This window comes from Drosophila erecta, unplaced genomic scaffold, assembly GCF_003286155.1.
Source record: "Drosophila erecta strain 14021-0224.00,06,07 unplaced genomic scaffold, DereRS2 tig00000092-arrow-pilon, whole genome shotgun sequence".
Taxonomy (NCBI): Eukaryota; Metazoa; Arthropoda; class Insecta; order Diptera; family Drosophilidae; genus Drosophila; species Drosophila erecta.
The window spans coordinates 19,748,966-19,769,521 of record NW_020825207.1 but is presented as its reverse complement, the minus strand read 5'-3'; the positions used below and the strand labels follow the sequence as shown (position 1 = coordinate 19,769,521).

Sequence of the window (20,556 nt, the reverse complement as noted above, 5' to 3'; positions counted from 1 at the left end):
TGCACAACAATTGCTATGAACACAATAAGGCAATGTCATATACTGGTCATATACTGAAGATGCGCTATTTCAGTAGCTTCCAGGAGAGTATTTATTTTTGCCTGTGTGACTGTGAATAGTTGGCTCGCGCCATCTTTCGTAAAACGCAACGAATTAATTCCAACACCTTATAGTTACTGAGTTCTCGACGTTCATACGGACGGACAGACGGACATGGATCGACTCCGCTATTGATCCTGATCTATACTTTGTATCCTGATATGTATACTTTATATGGTCGGAAACGCTTTCTTTTACCTGTTACATACTTTTCAACGAATCTAGTATAGGCTTTTACTCTACGAGTAACGGGTATAAATAATGACGAGAGAATGCTATAGTTCTCGTTTCTCAGCTAGTGGGAGTGCTAGAAAGATACTTCACTATGTGGTTGACGTAGCGATAGAAATGGCCACAAGCTAAACTATAAAATGAAAAATATTTCTCAAAAAAGGCTGTTAGACCGGTACTTTTCAATAGATATTTAAATTGGTAATATCCTTAAAATACTTAAGTCCACATAAAAAACATTATAAACAGTTATCATATTATTATTCGGATGTAGACTTGTAGACAACTATGTATGTAGTGTTTTGTGATGCAATCAACACAACGTGATTCGATATCAAAATTGTAAATTCGATATGTTTAGGCATTTCTATTAAATGTGTTTTTTTGTGGTTTGCTTTTATTTAAGTGTACTGTGATACAATGTTTTATGAAGAAAGAAATGCTACTTATATGAAGAAAATGAATGCATAAAAACCTAAATACCATATATATAAATATTGTGTTTTATTAGTTACATAAATAATAAGTAATTGAAATGCAGTTGACATTCGTTTGGTGATGTTTTCTCACCAAATTGCATAACCGTGTTTAAATATAACAATATTTCCGAAAAACAGACAATACGCATAGTTATACAGATCAGTCGGTATATTCCATAATGTTTTTGGTCTGTAAGTCAAATTTAATTTTCTGGATCCTGAAGCCACATTTTTTACTACAATTCCAATTTGGCTTAAATTGGTTTCGAGGACCCAAAAAAGAGAAGTTTAAATACTTAAAGGACAAACGTAAATAGAGAAGTTTAGTTTTTTCAAAGAAAATGGGATGGGATTTGCCCATATTATTACATATGCATAAATTGAAGAACTAATATAAAACGCAATAAATGCCCTAGATATCAATAAGCTAATCAGCCTTCAATGGGCATGTGACGCATGGTCCAAACTACAAACTAGAAAAAATGTTGTTCAATTTTAAAGGCGGTATACGGGATCCTCGCTTCGCATTCTAAACATGATCGTAGCTCCTGCGAAACGAACGATAGAGACAGCAAGCGAACAGTATAGTGAGCATCTATGGAAACATTTTCTGTTAATTTAATTGAGTACATATTAGTATAGCGACGCACCTGAATACCCGCTACTCCCAACACAACGGAGGCCAATAACAAAGTCTTCGAATCCAATATATCTAAAAGCTTTCCCAAGCAGCCACGCTGGGTTGCGTGAACATTTGTACATTCCTTGGCCTCGCTTAAATTAATCTCAGAGCAGCAGGCCGCAGGCAGGGTACTATTAGGAAAGACGGTTTCCCAGTCGTTTGGTCCATTGGTGCCGCAACAATCTAGCTCGGTTTGCAGCAAAGTCCAAGCATCGCGATAGTCAGCCCGTTCCTTATAGTGCTGCATGGTCGAGTTAAACTGACTCTCCATAATATGATGAAGACCGGTATGCTTCACATAGCCAGCAAGGCCCAGTCCGATCTCGAACAAAAATATCACCACGGCAAGAAGGGCAAAGCTCAGTATCATACAGCTGCTCTCTTTCAAAGCTCCACAACATCCCAAGAAGCAAATAACCGCTACAGCGGCACCGACAATCATTAGTATAATAGGAGCGGTCCAGATGTGATCGCTAACGAAGTTCGAATAGTGTGCATAGTTTAGTTGGACCATGCCTCCCACCAGAAAGATAAGAAGTCCAGTGAGCTTTGTTAGATAAGACATACAATGCATATTAAAATATTTTTAAATGTTAAAATAATTGCAATAAATTATTTTTATTAATAAAAATATTTTTCTAGAAGTATTCTATATAATAAAAAGGATAAAGGCACTTCCCCAGTTCAAGCATTAATTGTTTTAAATTTTTTCATAAGTATTAGAAATACGATTAATAAAATTAATATAAAGTAAATTTCGACAGTTTTGCTGACTTACCGCAAAAAGAAGATTGCAAAAGAATGTCAAGTATTTTACACATGTTAAGCCGCCAGATGCCATTATACTCCAAAGTGTTGCTTTGTAACTCGCTGCCTGCTTTATTTGGACTGTGGGCAAAAAGGGGTTAAACTAAATTTAAAATCGATTGTGCAGGACAACGGCGACAGCAAATCAATAAAATGTTTGGCCCCACACACTTGGTTCCAATTTATGAGTTACTGGAAATTGGAACGAATTTGAGCTCTAACTATGCCAACAGCGAAACTAGAAGGCATAAGCACCCTGGTTCAGACATATGTACATACGTAGACACCCTGAAGGGCAGCAAACAATTTAACTCTGCTTTCGGTTGGCAAAATCCCACCTTCTGACAACCTAATGGAAACCAATAGCCATTTTTAATTCTCTAAGTGGCAGTGTTGTAGTGTGTCCTAGTTTTGAACGTATTATTATTTGGCATTATATATTCTTTAAATAGAGTGACAGCAAAGCAGACTATACGGACGACCTGAATTCGGATTGGTTTTGCCTACAAATCGATATTGTTGTAGAATTAAGAAGAACAGAAGAATTTCTATAAAATTTTCTATATAAAATTTCTGATATTTTAATTAAAATTTATAACAAAAAAGATCGATATAGTTAAGTGCTGCTATTATGGGATACGTGATGGAAGTGACAGGCGAAAAAAGATTTTAAATAGAAAAGCATAAATTTCCAATCGAAATTGAATTTAGGCCAGAAAGGAAGCTAGCTCCCGAAAGCCGATTCTTATACACCCTTGCAGTAATTATACAAAAAAAATGTATACCGAATATATGATTATACAAAGTTTATTTTAATATTTCAAAGTAATATTAATAATAAATAAAAACTGCAATGGCGTCATTGTTTTCTTTTCATTTATTTTGCCACAACGACAACATATGAAACACCATAATACATAGATACATCGCGTCTGCTGTAATTATTGTGTTGTTTGAATGAGTTCATGAGAGTTCAACTCTGCAATGAAATAGCTTGGTTTTCAAATTAGTAGTGCTACCAGCAATTACCCGACAATAGGCAAGACTTCGATATACAAAGAAATAGGAAGGGAAACGGAAGGCAAAATCGATAGCTTAGAAATTGTGTCAGCTGCGTAAAGAGGAGCTACACCCGCCACACGGATCATCTATTTGTTAGTACTGCGTAAAAAGGCTTAATTCGAAACAGTGGTGTGAAACCGTTAAAAGCAGTTCATCTTCAAATGTTATGTTATTATGTTGACTTAAACATATATGTAATATATACATATGTAACATCCTTGATTAAGAGTATGAACTCTACGATTGACGACTGTTTATATTGCAATTTCAAAATACTTCGGCTTCTAGAAGCAAGCCTCCTCTTTTATTCCGTTTAATATTGCTACTAAATTGTATGCTTTGCGCTGAAGATGAACGCTTCCTTGTTTGATAGTGTTCCTATTCCCGATTTTATAATGATTTGACTGCTTTGCACCCAGGCACCAAACGACCATTGCGATAAGAGCAGTTTTATGGTTCTGCAGACTTAAATAGTTTTTAGATTCCCATCTAAACATTTAAAACAATAAAAAAATTCTAATCTAATCATGGTTTTTTGAACGACAACTTAAAGAATTTTGAATACTCGTGTATTTATTTTATTAAATTAAATTACTCATAAAATCAAGAGCCTTTAAATTACGTAGATCTCTAAAAAAACTTGATTTTAGTTCACAATAACCATGAGCTTGAATTCAAACTATTATTCTGATTAAACTTAACGTTATATCTTTATATTTAGAGATATTTATTTCACCCGATAACCACATCCTCTGCCCCTTCCGTTTCTTTGGCGAATTGAAAAGGCGCCACTGTGAGTAACCGGCTGTTCTCAATCTCACTATTGTCGTATGGTATGTGTGTATTTACTTCCATACAGGTATATTTACATATGAATCAATTTCTGCCTAGCAGCTCTATTAAGGGGAGTCCCTCCCGCATGTCCAGTTGCATGTGTGCATAATGACGCTTCTGGTTGCGTGCCATCGTCCACTTCCGGATTCCACTCACAGGCATGGACGGCGGATAAATAAATATAGGAAATTCCCACACTACGGGAATCTTTGACTGACCGTTTGTGCTGAATTGGAGATGAGCGTCCCATTACCAGAGGCATCCACCACTACGGCCTACAGCACATCGTGAGGCAAGCACGACACCAGGCTCAAATCTCATTTTTGCCGCAAGCACACAGCGCAGTCAACAGATTTACGCCCCGCACTCTAGATCTCAGGTAGCACAGGGAGAAGTCGAAATAACTGCACATTGGTAACTCGCTCTAAGCCACTTTTCCTCTCTCTCCACAAACTACACACATACACACAATTACTTCTGAACTTCTGCTAATACCAATTTGTATGGCGGAGGGTACCGCATCCACCTATTGCAGTTGGTTTCCCCCAAATGTTTATACCTTTCAAATCTAGGACCCAATGGTTTCGTTTTATTTACTCGCACCCGCGCTCTAATCGAAACAACAACTTTCGATGGATATTTCCAAGTGGGACTTTACATTAGAGCTGCGATGTGATAGTCCGATAGGGGTATCGATAGCGCAGGGTCATCGATGTTTCACGCCAATCACGACAATGCGAGAATGCTCGCTAACTGTTTGCACTATTTGCCATTTTCTCCTCTTGCGGGGAAGATTATTTCAAGATACTTAATGATAGTTCACTTCTGTAGTTCAGTAGCCTTTTTTCGTCGCGTATATTTCTTTTTCACAAATCAATTTTGTATATACGCTTGTTGTTTATATAAACTCGTCAAAAGTTGTTTTTGTAAATACATACATACATGGGCTAGTGGGAATCCTTCGCATTGGGAAACGTCTAGGGTCAAAATGAAGGTGAAATGATTTATACCAAAATAAGACAATTAACTTCACTTTATTTTGCCTTTCAATACCTACATCGATAAAAATGCCTTTTCATCAAAAATATGTAAAATGTAATGATAATATTTCGAATATCATACTTATTTCGCTCATTGCAATTTTAAAATAACGTTTCACTCTTGAGTTGCCGTCCCGATTTCTACACAATTCGGGAGCTGCCATACTGAATTATGCAAAAGTTAGGAGCTGCCATCCGGATTTGTTTTCGATTTGAGTCCGTAATAAAAAATAGTATAACCTTGTTTCGTTTGGGATTAATATGGGGTCTTAAGTTCTGCTAAAAGGAGATTTCTATTATAAAACTAAGATCGTAGTGAAAATAAAATCAGGCTTGCATACAATTTTTATTAATAAGTCTTTAATATCATTGATGCGTTATATGCCTTAAAATTTTAATTTATTAAGAACTTTTTACTGTTTGTGTTTCGCTGTATGAGTGAATATATATTTGCTGTCAAGAAAGAGCACACAGTAAGACCAAAGACATAATAATTATTTTAGTAGCTTTCGTCGGACATTGCCATATCGACGCGTCTGGAGATTCTGATCAAGAATATTTATAAATATTTTTTCACTCACATCCTGTCGCACCCGTGAATAATATAAAATATTTCAGGAACATTTAGATGACAAATACCTCTAATCTAATCTTTAAAAGCAACTCTAAAATTGTTCCACCGTGATTTGATTTACCCTTTTCACAAACCTATTCGGATTTGACAACCAAGGGCTGTAACCTTTCAAGAATAGGGTGGACTCGGGGTTTGTTTTATCAAATTTTATAAGCTATGTATCAGAAAAATAGGTCCTTTAGTTTTATTTTTTTTTTTTATTTATTATTAATACAAATATTAAAAAGGTGCGTTACAGACCTGTTATATGACAAAATAAAAATTGCCCACAAATGTTTTCACTAGCAAAAATAAAACCAAAAATTATGCATTGAAACTTATTTTACCTCAAATGAGATATTTCTTTTAATACCTAATTTAAAAAAAACAGCACTGGTTTGAAATGTATATGACTTAGGTGACAGTGTTTTTTTTAAGTATTTTCATTCTGCAAAAATTGTTGTTGAGCTAGCTTAGAGTGAGCGCCAAACAAATACACATGCACCTTGGGGAGAGCGAACGACATCTTAGCAAAAGTGTTTTGGAATAATTGTATCGCATGAAAGATAATGCATAAAGCGTGGAAATTTTGCAGAAGACGGAGTCTGAACAAGAGATACTATCAGATACCACGACTAGCAGATACCCGTTACTCAGCTAATGGTAGTGCGAACGAGAAATTTGCACATTTTTCTGGCATATCGATAGAAATTGGGGGAAAAAATAATACAATACAATACAATAAAAAAAAAAAATAAATGATTCAAAAGTGTGGGCGTGGCAGCTTTAAGCACTACATCTATGTCACTAGAATCTGCATGCTTAATTTCAACTTTCTAGCTTTTACGGTTTCTGAAATCGAGGCGTTCATACGGACAGACGGACATGACCAGATCGACTCGGCTATTGATCTTCATCAAAACTACGGCTGTTTTGCATAAGTACTCAAGCTACGAGTTAGAGGTTCATGCAATTATCGAACCAAGTTCAGAGTTGATCTCTTTGGCATCCCATTTAAGATAGTCAATGTCTGCAATTTTTAAACCAAGACACTAGACAAGCAAAGTCTGCGTTCCATTCCAGTCTTTGACGAAAAAATACGAAAATGTATCGCCTGATGTATACCGTGTATTTTGTGTATTTTGGCAATCGTAAACGGGGCAAGCAGGAAGGCTGGCTATATCCATTGCATAAGGAAGACGGTCCATTACATACTTACCACATTGATTTCGTTGGTTCAGTCGATTCAACGACCAAGAATTACAAAAACACACTCGCCGTTATTTATTTCTTTACAACATTTTCCGTGATTTACCAACAAAATCAACGACCGCAAGCGAAGTTATATACCCCCACATACCCGAAAAAATGAAAATATGTCCAATCCCATCGACTTATCCACCAATCAAAACGTTAACGCATGCATACTTAAGACTGTAGTCGTGTTTTCCGACTATCAGATACCTGTTAGCTAGTGGAAATCCAAACGAAAAATGTCCTCATTTTTCTGGCATATCGGTAAATATTGGGAAATAAAAAATTAAATGAAAAAATTTTCAAATGTGTGGGCGTTACAGTTTTCGTCGGTATTTTGCTTTTAGAGTGGGCGTGGCCAAAGTGTTCTTGGTATACCGATAGAAATTGGCAAAAAATAATAATACAATGAAATAGGTTTTAAAAGTGTGGGAGGGGCAATTTTGGTGCGGTTTTTGGGCGTTACAGTGGGCGTAGTCAACTTTTTTTTTTAGCAAATCTATACAAATATACAGGACCAATAAAAATAGAAAAGATATCGAAACATTTTTTAAAAGTATGGGCGTGGCAGCTCTTGTGGACGTAAAACGGGCATGGCGAACCATATTTTGACGAATCCAGAAAAAATTTACAAGACTAATAAAGTATTTGAAAAATAAAAAAAAAACATTTAAAAGTGTGGGCGTTAGAGTGGGCGTGGCGACATCATTTAACAAACTTGCGCTGCGTCTATATCCCTCGAATCTGCATGCCACATCGCAACTTTCTAGTTCCTGAGATCTCCACGTTCATACGGACGGACAGGCAGTCGAACAGACAGACGGACAGGCTGACATGGGCATATCGTCTCGGCTATCGATCCTGATCAAGAATATATATACTTTATATTACATACTTTTCAACGAATCTAGTATAACCTTTTACTCTACGAGTAACGCGTATAAAAATACGTCCAAAAATATAATATAATATTAAAATATAATATAACGGCTCTAACTATTTTTTTTAAGGTGTATAGAGCTATTGATATTTCTCAAAATTTAATATAAATGTAACACATTTTCTTTTAAAACTTATTAGAAAACAAAAACATCTCTGGCAAATACAAAACAAATAAAAGTTTTTGAGCATTGTATAAGTTTGTATATGCAAACGCTATTTTAAATTAAGAAAAATAGCTCAATATAAGGAACTTTAGTTTAGTAAAAAAATAATTTGTGGTGTTAAGTTTTGTTAAGTTTGTTAGTTGAATAACAAATAATTTGGCGTCAAAAATTGGTATTAGAACTCTCTTATGTTCCTCACTAACCTCCTCTCTAACCGTATGAACGCTGTGATCTCAGGAAGTACAAAAGTTAGAAAGCTGAGATTCAGCATGCATATTATTTATAATACATGCATATTTATAATTATTATTATTATAATATATTTATCTAGTCTTTAGACTAGATGGATACAGAGCCAGTTTGTATTTGAAAATTTGAGTCCTTCATAAGAAAAAAGGGAATTAACATTCGAATGTACTCTTTACTTTATTAAATATTCTTATCATTTGAACGTGAGAATGTGTACAGCTTTGCAGTTACAGTTACTATATAATCATGAATTTGTAATTTCTTCCCTTGTACTAAGCAAATGCTCTGCAAAATAGGCTACTCCTAATAAAATTTTCCAAACTGAGAAGTGGTTAATAATTTTTGAATTAATATTGGGTCTTTTGGTGTATTTCTATATAACATTAAATATATTATAGAGGTTTCTTTCTGTTGAAAATCATTTAAATTACACACCTAGGGAGCTTGCTATACATCTATATTGCAATTTTTTATTTACTAATACATTTCGGGTTACTTTGCGTATATTTAGCGTAATCGTAACGGAATTCGATTTTATCCATTTGCTTCTGTTGCATTAAAATTTGGCATTCTTTCTCTGTTTAGGAATATTGCTCTATAGAACCCGCTCAGAACTTTCGATGTCTTTGTCTAATTGCGGATTTCCAGCGTTTGCTTCTCGGCTTTTGACTTAAGAAAATAACTTATATGCATGTACATGTACATATACATATGTGTTTATATGCAAAATTCACCAAGAATAAACAGGTTGGTTGAAAAATGTTTGAACTTCGCGAAGATTAATTGATTAAAAAAAAGATTATTGGAAACCAAATTCCAACAACCTTGAAAACATTAAAATAAAACTTGGAGATCCTGTATAGTTAGAATATACAGGTACATTGCTTGGAAACTGAATACCAAATAACAAGGCCATTATTTTAACAGGGATTCCAGAGGAAGTGAAAAACTTTACTAGGATTTACACGTTTAGTTCCGAGAATTTAGTATTTAAATTTTATTTTTAGTAAATATCATAAGCCCTTTAGTTCAAGTTGTAACTTTTTACATTCCTTGGACGTGAGAACGGTTCAAAAAAGTTTTGAAACAGTACAGAATCTTGCTTGCACTGCTTCGAGTACATCGATGTGTTTGAGTTTGTGGAAGAGCTTCACTTCCTGCGACCTACCCAAAACACGAAATCCTGACTAATCAAACATAATCAACAAGCTTAACTCGACACCGAAGAGGAAAGAGCCCCCCAACTACTATTTTTCACTTAATTATTGCTAAGACCCCAGGCTCTCTCACTCACTCACACTTACAAACTCCTCTCGTCGATTTAACTGAATTCGCCACCCACTGAGCACCGTTATTTTATTACTGTTTACCGTCCGAGCGTTGCTATCGGCGTCCCTTTCACGCTTACGGTGTCTTACGTCTGGCGGTCCATAACGGAAGTGTGCCAATTTTAGTTTCGGAGCGTTAATTGCTTTCCTGTCCGCCCACACACCCCTCCTACCACATTTCCCGCTCTTACTCGTATATTCATGGTAGGTTTCAAGTGCATTAAAAAGATCATGGGTGGTAAATTAACTTATTGAGGCGTCACTTTTGTAGACCGTCGTTCCTCAGACGGCAGGACCGCTAGTTAACGGTAATTGATTCCATGTTTTTGCTGCTATTACAAACAATCATACATATGCACTTTATATAAGTTCCTATGATATACATTTGTGCAGAGATAAGGCCGATTGAATACATTAGAAAAATTCAATTAAAATAATTAAAGGGATAAAGCGCTCTTAATTTTACTATTTTACATGAATGCATTAATTTCAGTGCTAAGTCTTTAACTTTTTCGATATACATAGATACATACATTCTTAAGATACATTGATATATGGGCGCATAGATAATTATCTAAAATCGATCTGAAGAATTTGTTTTTACATACATACATATGTACAAAACTTAAACCATAGTTTTAAGCATTATCGAACATAAGCCTTCTTCGTAGTTCTCTTTCGTTTCAACGTAAATGAGTACCTGTGAAATTAGATTATAAATGTGCTTCACGACTAAGTTCCGTTACTTATATTTACTATAACTTAGTAATAGTTTTAGGTCTGATCTAAAGTATACTTATTTCTTGATATTTGAATAGGTTAATTTAACTAGCTCTTTATTATTAACAAGATAGAATGCTATAGTCGAGTTCGCCGACTATCAGATACCCGTTACTCAGCTAGTGAAAGTGCTAACGAGAAATTTAAAAATTTGCTGGAATATTAGTAGAAATTGAAGAAAAAATAATAACATGAAAAATAACTTAACAATTTTTTAAAAAAGTGTGGGCGTGAGAGTTTTGGGCGGTTTGTGGGCGTTACGGTGAGCGTGGCAAAACGTTTTTTGGCGTATCTATAGAAATTCAAGAAATATATCAAAAGTGAAAAAATATCAAAACATTTTTCAAAAATGTGAGCGTGACAGTTTTTTGCGGTTTGTGGAGGTTAGAGTGGGCGTGGCAACATTTGAAAATAAACTTACGCTGCGTTATGTCTCTGGAATGCTTAATCTCAACATTCTACCTTTCGTAGTTTCTGAGATCGACAGACGGACGGGTAGACGGACTTGGCCAGACTGATACTGATCAATTGATACTGACCATATACTTTATATGGTCGGATACGTTTCCTCTGCCTGTTACATACTTTTCAAGGAATCTAGTATAACTTTTTACTCTACGAGTAACGGGTATAAAATGCGCATAAACTTTCTGAAGATCATTCAATCAAACCTTTTTAAAGTGCAAAACAGCGAATAGATTGCTTTACAGATTGTACACGAGGTGACATTACTAGCTATTGTCTTTTCATTAAATATTTTTTAACTTTTACAACTTTTTAATCGGACTTAATCGGAATTTTTTCTGACTTAAATGAGTATTGCTAAGCTCATCAAAAAAATTTCTTTGACGTTGAGACTCAGCGTTCTGGCCGTCAGCCTGGCGACTACATGGTTAATGTATCAGTTTATGTGTTTAAGTAGTTTATTTAGCTTACCAATAGCAAACAATTTTAATAAACAGACCATTATGTTAATAATATTTCATAGCATCTAATGAGCAAGCAATGGCCCCCGTGTGCAATCTAAGGCAGTCCTACTTTGTAAAGCAGTCGATTTTCTGCTTCATACTTCAGTCGATTTACTGCTTGCATATGTCCATTTATCTTGAACTTCGTTAGTTATGTAAGTTTTACTTAATCTATCCAATAGATTGTTATACACTTGCAACAATCAAAGCACTCAAAAATTAAAAATAATCATTTTAGAAAGTGATTCATATTCTTAGTAAGAAGAATGCTACATAATATTTGAAAATCTGTCTTTTTATCTTTTAAAATTGCCGACTTGTCTGATTCTCGGACAGAAAATAATGCCTTCCTATATTCGCCCAGTAACGCTTCTTTACAACTTTACAATCATTTGAACAAAATTATAACACTCTCTAAGGGTTTATGGAAACACCTGTTCGGGCAATGAAAGTAAATATCAATTATTCTTATACATTTTAAATCCTTTTTTTATAACATTAAAAGTTTCTTGCGCGTCCTTTTTTCATTGTAAATCCAATATTAAATATTTGCTGGTTACGTTTATTGCAAAAATGTTTCATTAATGACACAATTCGAACACTCAAGGCGGTGAATCCGCCGCGCTGGGGTTCATAAATATCGTTTTTGAGCTTTATACTGTATTTATACATGCGTGCAACCATTTCCCTATGCCGTTTCTTACGATCCCGGAACCAACGCCTTAAGGATGGCTTACAGAAACTCTCGGAAGGGCTCGTCGAAGTTATCATTGATATCTGCAAAGTTCGGCGCATTGTTTCCCACCCCAACTCCCACTTCGACTCCAACCCCGATTCCAACTCCCATTCCCACCGATGTATTGCCATTTAGTATGAGCGTAGGCTGCTGCTGCGTTTGAACGCTCATGCTGGCCCCCAGGTGGCCATGGCCATGAATCGCCTGCTGGTGGTGCGAAAGATGGCTGGCTTGCTGTTGCTGCTGCTCCATCGGTGTCTGCAAGTGTATGGCTTGTGATTGGATGCTCTGCATCGCGGGGCTGGCGGTCACTGTGGCAGCGTTCAGCAAGCTGCCATCGGTGGCTGCCAAAAGGGCACAGTCGAAGGCGCCTCCGTTGGCCAGGGCGTTCTCGAAGCAGAGTGTCGTAGCACTGGAATTTGTAGGAATGCCACTCGCTACCGGCCCTCCACTTTCGGAGGCAAGACTTGAGAGCAACACTCCGCCAACGGCCCCCGAGTTCAGCTCCAAGGCCGCCGCCTCCTCGTTGCGCTTGGAGAGTATTATGTGGGTCAGATTTATGATATAGTTTTTGGCCAGCGTGAGAGTTTCAATCTTGGACAGCCGTCGCTCCATCTCCACGTGAGGTATGACCTCTCGAAGCGATTGAAACGCATCGTTTAGGCTGTGCATCCGCATTCGTTCGCGTTCATTTGACTCCAGACGTCGCATATTCCGCTCCTTAGCGTTCAGGGCTCCTTTCCGTCGCCTATTTGCGTTGCCGTTCGCGTTCGAGGAGTTGGAGCTGGCACTGTTCGGGGCAATGGTCGATGAACAGACTCCTAAGCTAGTTTGCTGGACCCGGCCGCGGCTTGATGGCCCCTGACCGCCCAGAGAGCCGCCGGACGGATGCCCAGTGTTAGTGGCGCTGCCACCTCCGTTGCTGCTGCCGCCTCCGCCGCTTGTGTCATCGCTTTGCGAACTGGAGTCTGTCATCTCCAGGTCATAAGTGTTATTGCTTAGCTGGAAGCAGCAAAAATGTAAGGCATTATAATTGGCCCATCGGCTTGGCCTTTTTACGATCTACCTGTGATGTTCGTCTGGTGGCGCGACGGACGGGTCGGGAACTTCCCTCCGCCGATTCTGAAGACAATCCATTGTGTCCATCTGTGTTGTAATTGTTGTTATTGTGATGCAATTGATGTTGTAACTGCATAAAATCATGGCTGCCCATTAGTTCCGTTAGCTGTGTGGCATCCATGGTTGTTGAAGCTTCGCAGTGGCGCAACAAAAATGGCCGACTATAAAAAAACAAAAAACATTACAAATAATTAATAACTATGATATTATTGGAGTACCCCGAACATCAGATCGGGGATGTTCGGCCATATCCACGACAAACCGCAAAAAGCGAACTCCCACAAATTATTGTTTGTAATTTTATTATTTTTTAAAAGAATTCTTTAAATTCTCCCTTGTAAAATTCTGCCTCAGTAGATATATAATATCCCCCTGCTTTTTAGCGAGCGAATTGGTGGGGCTCAGGAAATAAACATACCGAAAGTTGGAAAGAAAACAAGAATGCTATAGTCGAGTTCCCCGACTATCAGATACCCGTTATTCAGCTAGTGGAAGTGCGAACGAAAATGTTCAACATTATCTGGAATATCGGTACCAATTGGGCAAAAAACATAAAAAAAACTTAAAAATGTAATGGCAATTCGATAGAAATGTACAAGACTTAAAAAAAAAAGATAAAATATTAAAGCAATTTTTAAAAGTGTGGGCTTGGCAGTTTTTTTTTGTGGACGTTAGAGTGAGCTCTATGTGCATATGTACATATGTACATATAAGCGCTGCGTCTATATCTTTTGCATCTGCGTGCCTAATCTTTCTAGCTTTTACGACGTTCAGACGGACGGACAGACGGACATGGCCAGTTCGACTCGGCTATATATCCTGAAGAATATATGTACTTTATATGGTAGGAAACGCTTTCTTCTGCCTGGTACATAATTTTCACGAATCTAGTAACGAGTAACGGGTATAAAAACTGTTGATATTTTATGAATATTAATCTCGCTTAGTCGCTTAGAACACGCTTTTCTGATTTAAATGGATTAGTGCATTTTCGATTAAAATTGCCAAAATCATTTTCTTTGATTATTGTTGACTGGTTCTTATCTACGAGCACCTTGTTATCAACATTTGACATGGCATGTGTCTATTTACAACACTAAAAAAGTGTGTATCTATCTGTATCATATTATAATTTTTCAAATGTCATGATTGCATTGTCGAGCTGCTTAACAAAAGTGTTCCAACTTGTTTAATTAAACCAAAGCTTGGCTTGTATCCTTGAGAGGTAAACGCTGATCGATATTTACGACATATTCGATTAATTGCGCTCGGAAAATCGTTCGTGTACCTGTTCCCTACTTTTTAATTATCTTTATATACTTTATTATATCTTTATTACCAGAATCTGCATACCTAATCTCAATACTCTAGCTTTCATTTGCCCTGAGATCACAACGATCATACGGACAGATAGACGAACATGGACAAATCGCCTCCCCTAGTGAGCCTGATTAAATCTATACACTTTATAGAGTTCAAAACGATTCCTTCTACATACTTTTAAACTATACTTATAAACGATACATTTTTCTCTACGAAAAACGGTAAAAAAAAATGTGTAAAGGAAATAACGTTTAGTACAGTTTATAAAGACACAGTTTTTTATATCGTATTTTTATTAAGTTCGTTACGCCATGCGAAAATTAGCTCCCGACTTCTATCGATTACAAGATTTGGGATTATAAGTTAGGCATGGTCAATTGCCTATTATACTCCGCTAGGAAAGAACCTTTTAAAGTTGAAGATCATATAACTCATATAACAGTATCAGCAAAAAATTCCAGTTTTTAACAAAATAACATCCAACATACGACATTCGATTAAAATATATGTATGTATTGTTTCTGTTACAGTAATGCACATGGAGAAAGAAATGTATTTGCTATAGCTACCCATGCAACTTACATTAACTATCTTTATTGACAAATGCGTGACAACTGATTTACAGAGATGTGAAATACTTGGACCCACTAGATGAGCGGGAAAACGGGAAATGAGTTTTTGTTCGAGATGATCCATGGAATACATCGCAGTTCAGATTTTATATCCAACGCCAGGTGGCTCTGCGACTGGGGCGCCCCAGTAGTCGCTCTCCAGTGGTGACGTCACGGTGTGTTTAACTGAACTTGTCTTTTCTCATATATCCGCCGCATCTATATGGTGGGCATCGTTATAAGCCAATCCGGCAGGTTTGATACGATGAACAGACGGCTTCTTCCTTTTGATCATCATTGCACTTTACGACTTAAACGGGATGAAGTAGGGTGGGCCCATTGGCAGGTAAAGTCGGACCTATTTTTCGAATCGGGTGTTGCTGTTTCGTAGACAATCTCTGCAGCCGCTGAGGCAGCTTCGTGAATAGCGCAGATTCATATTGAGTCTCTTAATTGTGTTAGGTGTTTCAAAACGTACAAGCCATTTCGACCAAAAAGTGCCCCATTAATAGCCTTCGGCCAGCTTAGTTAATACGTCACAGAAATTAGTTAATACGTCACAATTAAGAGTTACAAGCACGAAGTAGTTCTTATCAGTAAATTTGAAAGCTCGAAATCGATGCCATCATCGATTTTCTGTAAACTGACAGACTTTGCCATGGTGATTGTGATCATGTGCTCATGGTCAAGACATTGCATTCGCGACTACATCATCAGATCCTTTGACATGTATGATTTCGGACGAGGAAGTTGCTTAAATACTTGTTTGCTTCATAAATAGGGAGTGATTCCCGATCGTACGTGCTGTAGTTTTTCACTGTCGGTTAGTTTTGCGAAAAAAGAGTGCAGAGTGCTACCAACGACCCACGAACTACAGGTCTAATCCCCTTGCAATCGCAAAATCAGATGCACATAAGTTGTGCTTTAGGAAAGGATGAACCAATAAACCTGCATCTGTGGTACTTTGCATAGTAGGCGGATATCCGTTTTGGTGTCCATTCGATCAAACATTGTTCCTTTATTTCTAACATTCTTAAGTAGTTCTGAGAGGAAGGCATAGATATGTGCCACTTGCTGAATTGAAGGTTTAATTCCGTGTGTGTTAGAACACAACCAACTGGCTTGGGCCAGTTGGGTTTTGTTTATGTTGATGCAAAGTCCATACATGCGAAGGATTTCCAGAACGGATAGAAAATAATCTTTGTATTTCTTGATTTGCTGACCATATGCAACGGACTGCATTGCTACTTACCCCTGGCCTTTAAAGGGAGGACAAATGCCCTCTTTCAACAAGAAGTTGATTTCTGCTTTCTTGGTTTTAATATAGTCACCAGATAGCCATCGCGGGCGATCAGAGATTGTGCTCTCTGTTGTTTCAAAGTAGTGTTGTACATCGTGGATAGCTTGTCTTTGGTAATGGTACAGTGGGGTGTTTTGTGTTCGAACAACAAACTGGTGTCGATATACCTGTTGTGACATCGATACAATGTACAATGTTCTGCCTCGCCCGTGAGTGGAAAATAACATAGACCACAGAGCATGAGTTGATGAGGAAGGCGGAGATCGACCATTTGCTGATCGCCAGATTACTGCGATTGACTATCAAAGACTGTTAAGCATTGGAACCAAGGCTGTTAACTGGACCGCTGTTAGGATGACGATTATTTTAATCGGCTTAAAATATCCTTGGATCATGTCGACCTTCTTAGTGACCTTCTTACTCCTTTCCAGAGAAGCAACTGCATTTATTAAGGTGCTTACGGCTGAATCTCGGATACGTAAGTTTTCTGGGAAAAAGAGATCTCAAGTATTCGCCGAACATCAACGACTATCGTGCGAAGCTACTACACCACTTTAATGTGTGTGAGTATGTTAATTTGTGCAAGTTTTTACTTTAAAACCAAAAGTAATAATATAAAAGATATAATTACAGACATTCGATCGATAATAACATGTTTCCTGTATATATATATTATGTATATCCCCGTACTGCCTCGAAAAAGAATCATGAAAGTTGCTTAAGGGCTCGTGACTTTTGGGCATTAGAAGGGGCGTGGCCCATTTGTTTCTGGCATAACGGAAGGAATTGGAAAAAAAAGTGACATCCAAAAAAATGTTTGAATTTTTCCAAGAAGACTGCTTTTAGTCGTTGAATGTACAACACAAAAATTTGAAACGTTTGAACGTCAGAACGCGTTTTTTAATTATAATTAAATATATAAATTAATATACTTTCAGCTTATAACAAAGTTGAACAAACTCGATTTTAATACATTTTTGACAGTTTTTATGGAATCTATTTAAGTATCGTCGTTGAACAACAAAACAAACTTAAACAAATGCCATAGCAAAAGTAGAAACAAATACGATACAAAAAAACGAAACCTTTTCAAAAAAAATATACCAATTCAAATTCATAAAATAACCAAAAACGTGTATTTTGGTTTCCCATAGATAAGTTTTCTTGTTTTTATGGTTTTATTTTTTCGTTAATATGTGAATGCATCCACACTCATTTGCACGAATACAATATACCCTTTTTGCCAAGAGTTGAGGAGTATAAAAAACATTTACCGATGAAACGCTTTTGCCGCATTGTCGTTGTTATGGTTATGCCCTTTGGCTTACCACCATTTGACCCGGAACCTGCAGCAGTGTTTAAAGCGTGGGACAGACCAAGGAATACACGGGACGAGAAATGTACATTGACTTTGTTGTAATAGAAACCGCGCACTTTGCAGTGCATTTAGTCCGTCGTTGGTGTTGAATGAAACAAAAGTGTCGCTATTATTTAACGACAACAGCTCCTTGGACTTCAGCCTCTTTGGGGCCTCTTAAGAAATGTTGAGAAAAATGACAAGGCTTAACACAGCGGAGGTCTAGTCAGAGGCCATATTTATAAATTCCACTTTATGGTATGTTGAATTTTTATTTAATGCAATGTATAATCGCGTATTTTTTTAAAGATTTATTTTTACATATTAATTATTATTTATTCGCTTTGCAAACCGTAGATGAATAGCCTTAAAACAACGTGTAATCACTTAAAATTGTTTGATTTATTTATTCCGATACTCAACAACTGCTTTTGTTCTACATATATCATGGAAATATCATGGGATCAAGGCTCTATCTTAGAAATGACTACCTTTTCCTTTGGAGACTTAACTAAAAAGTTTTCCATTCCTTGTTTAGAGGTAGACAGTGGTTTGAGGATCTAAGCTTTGCAACCAGCACCTGGTGTTGTGTAATATTTATTACGCTTTCTCTTAAATAAAGCATACTTTTCTGAGCATTTGTTTGCCTTTTCTGTGCGGGTGGACGCTAAGTTACAACAACGTAGACTGCATTTGACAAGTGTATAGGGAATTTTGTATATATAGTAAACTTATACCCAGCCTGAATGACTGCAGGTTTTTGAAAATAAATAAAGTCAATTTGATGCTTTCAGTTATATTTAACTGGTTTGCTTATGCGTTTCCTAATTAATTGTCTGTTAACAATTTGATGTTCGTTCCAATTTTAGTAATTTTTTTTTAACCGACCCAACAATGCTTTTTGGCCAGTTAAATGACTTTGTCAACTTACATTTATTTAATTTAATTTGTCCACGATGTTTCTAAATAAAAAAAGTGAAATAAAGTTAAAAGCACTTTTCAACAACTCTCACAATTCAGAATGCATATCATTTTTGTTAAATATTTATATTGATGCTGGCTATTAACATTTTTCGCTTTCCAATTGTAAGCAATAGTATTTTTTGAAAACTTCCGCACAATTCGAACCAAGTATCTTGGGAGCGCACAACGATTACCGGAAACGCGGAAGCGCTGATGATGACGGCCACTTGTGGAATGGCTGCAGGAACGAAGCGGTGCCATCGGCCGGCCCGAGTCCAGACAAAAGACGAATCACAAGCCTGGCCGATGGGAGTCGAGTCGAGCAACAAGTCCACGCAGCAGAGGGGGCTGGAGCTTCCACCCGCACGAGAGCCTGAGTCGAAACAGACTGGCGAATGGAGAGCAACTGAAAGTACTCAAAAGCGGAGTGGATTTCTGAGTCAGAGTGCTTATTTTCGTATTTCCCAAAGGATTGAGGTGGCACCTCTAAAAATTAGAGGATTAAGTTAAGTGGGGTCCTCCAATTAATGCCTGTATATTGATAACTGGTTGCTTAATGTATATACCAAGCAACTGTTTGAATATAATTTTGTTATGTAATTAACAAGAGTACCCGAAAGTAACACCTTAAAGTGTAGTTTTGGTAAAAATTGCTTGAAAAATTGTCATACCCAAAGGATAGCAAAACTAGATTAGTGTTTGTTTTCGACCGCAAAATTATAATCTTTTACATTCTGACCGAAACTCGCATTTGTGAAATATTATGGACTTGGCATGAGGTTCCTTTACGTTCCCCGACATTATATGAACATGTACTAGCTCTAATGATTCTGACCGTAAAACGAATATACCCTTCACTGCACGTAATCCCAGGCTAGTCCACACATACATAGATGCAGTGCCAACCCCACCAAACATATTTGCCCAACGGGGTGGCTTGTGCCTTGGAGTTCCTAGACATGAACACCACGTGCTCAGGCTCAACTCCAGAGGGGGGTATTGAGCCAAATGGCCGCGCACACCCACAAGGGTCTAAGTGAGGGGTGGGTGACAAGCCTGATTAGTACATGTGACGCATGTTGCTCGCGACGGCCTGCATTCGACTGCGGCTGACTTTCCACATGGCTGTCGCCAGCTCCTTTGTTACCAACTCCGATTGACTGAGTGAGTTGTATACTGTTATTATTATTATCGTCTGTTTGTCCACGCTCTTGTTGCTGTTGGTTATCACAGTGCTTATGTCCTTATCGAGAGGGCTTTATCTCATGATAAACTATTGTCGGCAGATAATGAAATGTTGCTAGGAAAGCTATTTTGCTTATTCGAATGTTGCGAGCTTCCCTCCCACGAAATGTGTGTATGTGGTTTTTATATGACTAATAATTCTTTTGTTTGACTTGGGTCAAAGGGATTTTAATAATTGCTGCAATATTGTAGAGAAGTTAGGTACAAACTTTGATGTAAAAAGCACTTAGAACAAAAATTATGATACCTTTATCGTTTATTAACATGGGCAAACGGATACAAAAGCAACCGCATATTCCAAGTCCAAATTGGGATATGCACTATATTGAATAAACAGGCTAAATCAGTTACCTTCGAAATGATAGGAAAT

The 20,556-nt window shown here is 37.2% G+C and overlaps 2 protein-coding genes across 3 annotated transcripts; both read right to left on the bottom strand.

Moving 5' to 3' along the window:
• Positions 1-574: 574 nt before the first annotated feature.
• LOC6548899 (CD63 antigen) lies at positions 575-4,894 on the bottom strand. 2 transcript variants are annotated; one of them, XM_001974002.3, is made up of 4 exons: positions 4,754-4,894; positions 2,270-2,379; positions 1,460-2,038; positions 575-1,404 (listed from the first exon to the last, which is right to left on the bottom strand). In XM_001974002.3, the coding sequence occupies exons 2-4, from the start codon at positions 2,330-2,332 to the stop codon at positions 1,339-1,341; spliced, it is 708 nt and encodes a 235-aa protein (XP_001974038.1). In that variant the 5' UTR covers positions 2,333-2,379; positions 4,754-4,894; the 3' UTR covers positions 575-1,338. The 2 variants fall into 2 exon arrangements, with proteins under 2 accessions (XP_001974038.1, XP_026835982.1); XM_026980181.1 differs by lacking the exon at positions 4,754-4,894 and adding an exon at positions 4,230-4,404.
• A 7,196-nt stretch (positions 4,895-12,090) lies between these two features.
• Positions 12,091-19,255, bottom strand: LOC6548900 (protein dimmed). Its single transcript, XM_001974003.3, has 3 exons — positions 18,910-19,255; positions 13,335-13,548; positions 12,091-13,270 (listed from the first exon to the last, which is right to left on the bottom strand). Exons 2-3 carry the CDS (start codon positions 13,506-13,508, stop codon positions 12,266-12,268), a joined length of 1,179 nt encoding a protein of 392 aa, XP_001974039.1. The 5' UTR covers positions 13,509-13,548; positions 18,910-19,255; the 3' UTR covers positions 12,091-12,265.
• Positions 19,256-20,556: the final 1,301 nt, after the last annotated feature.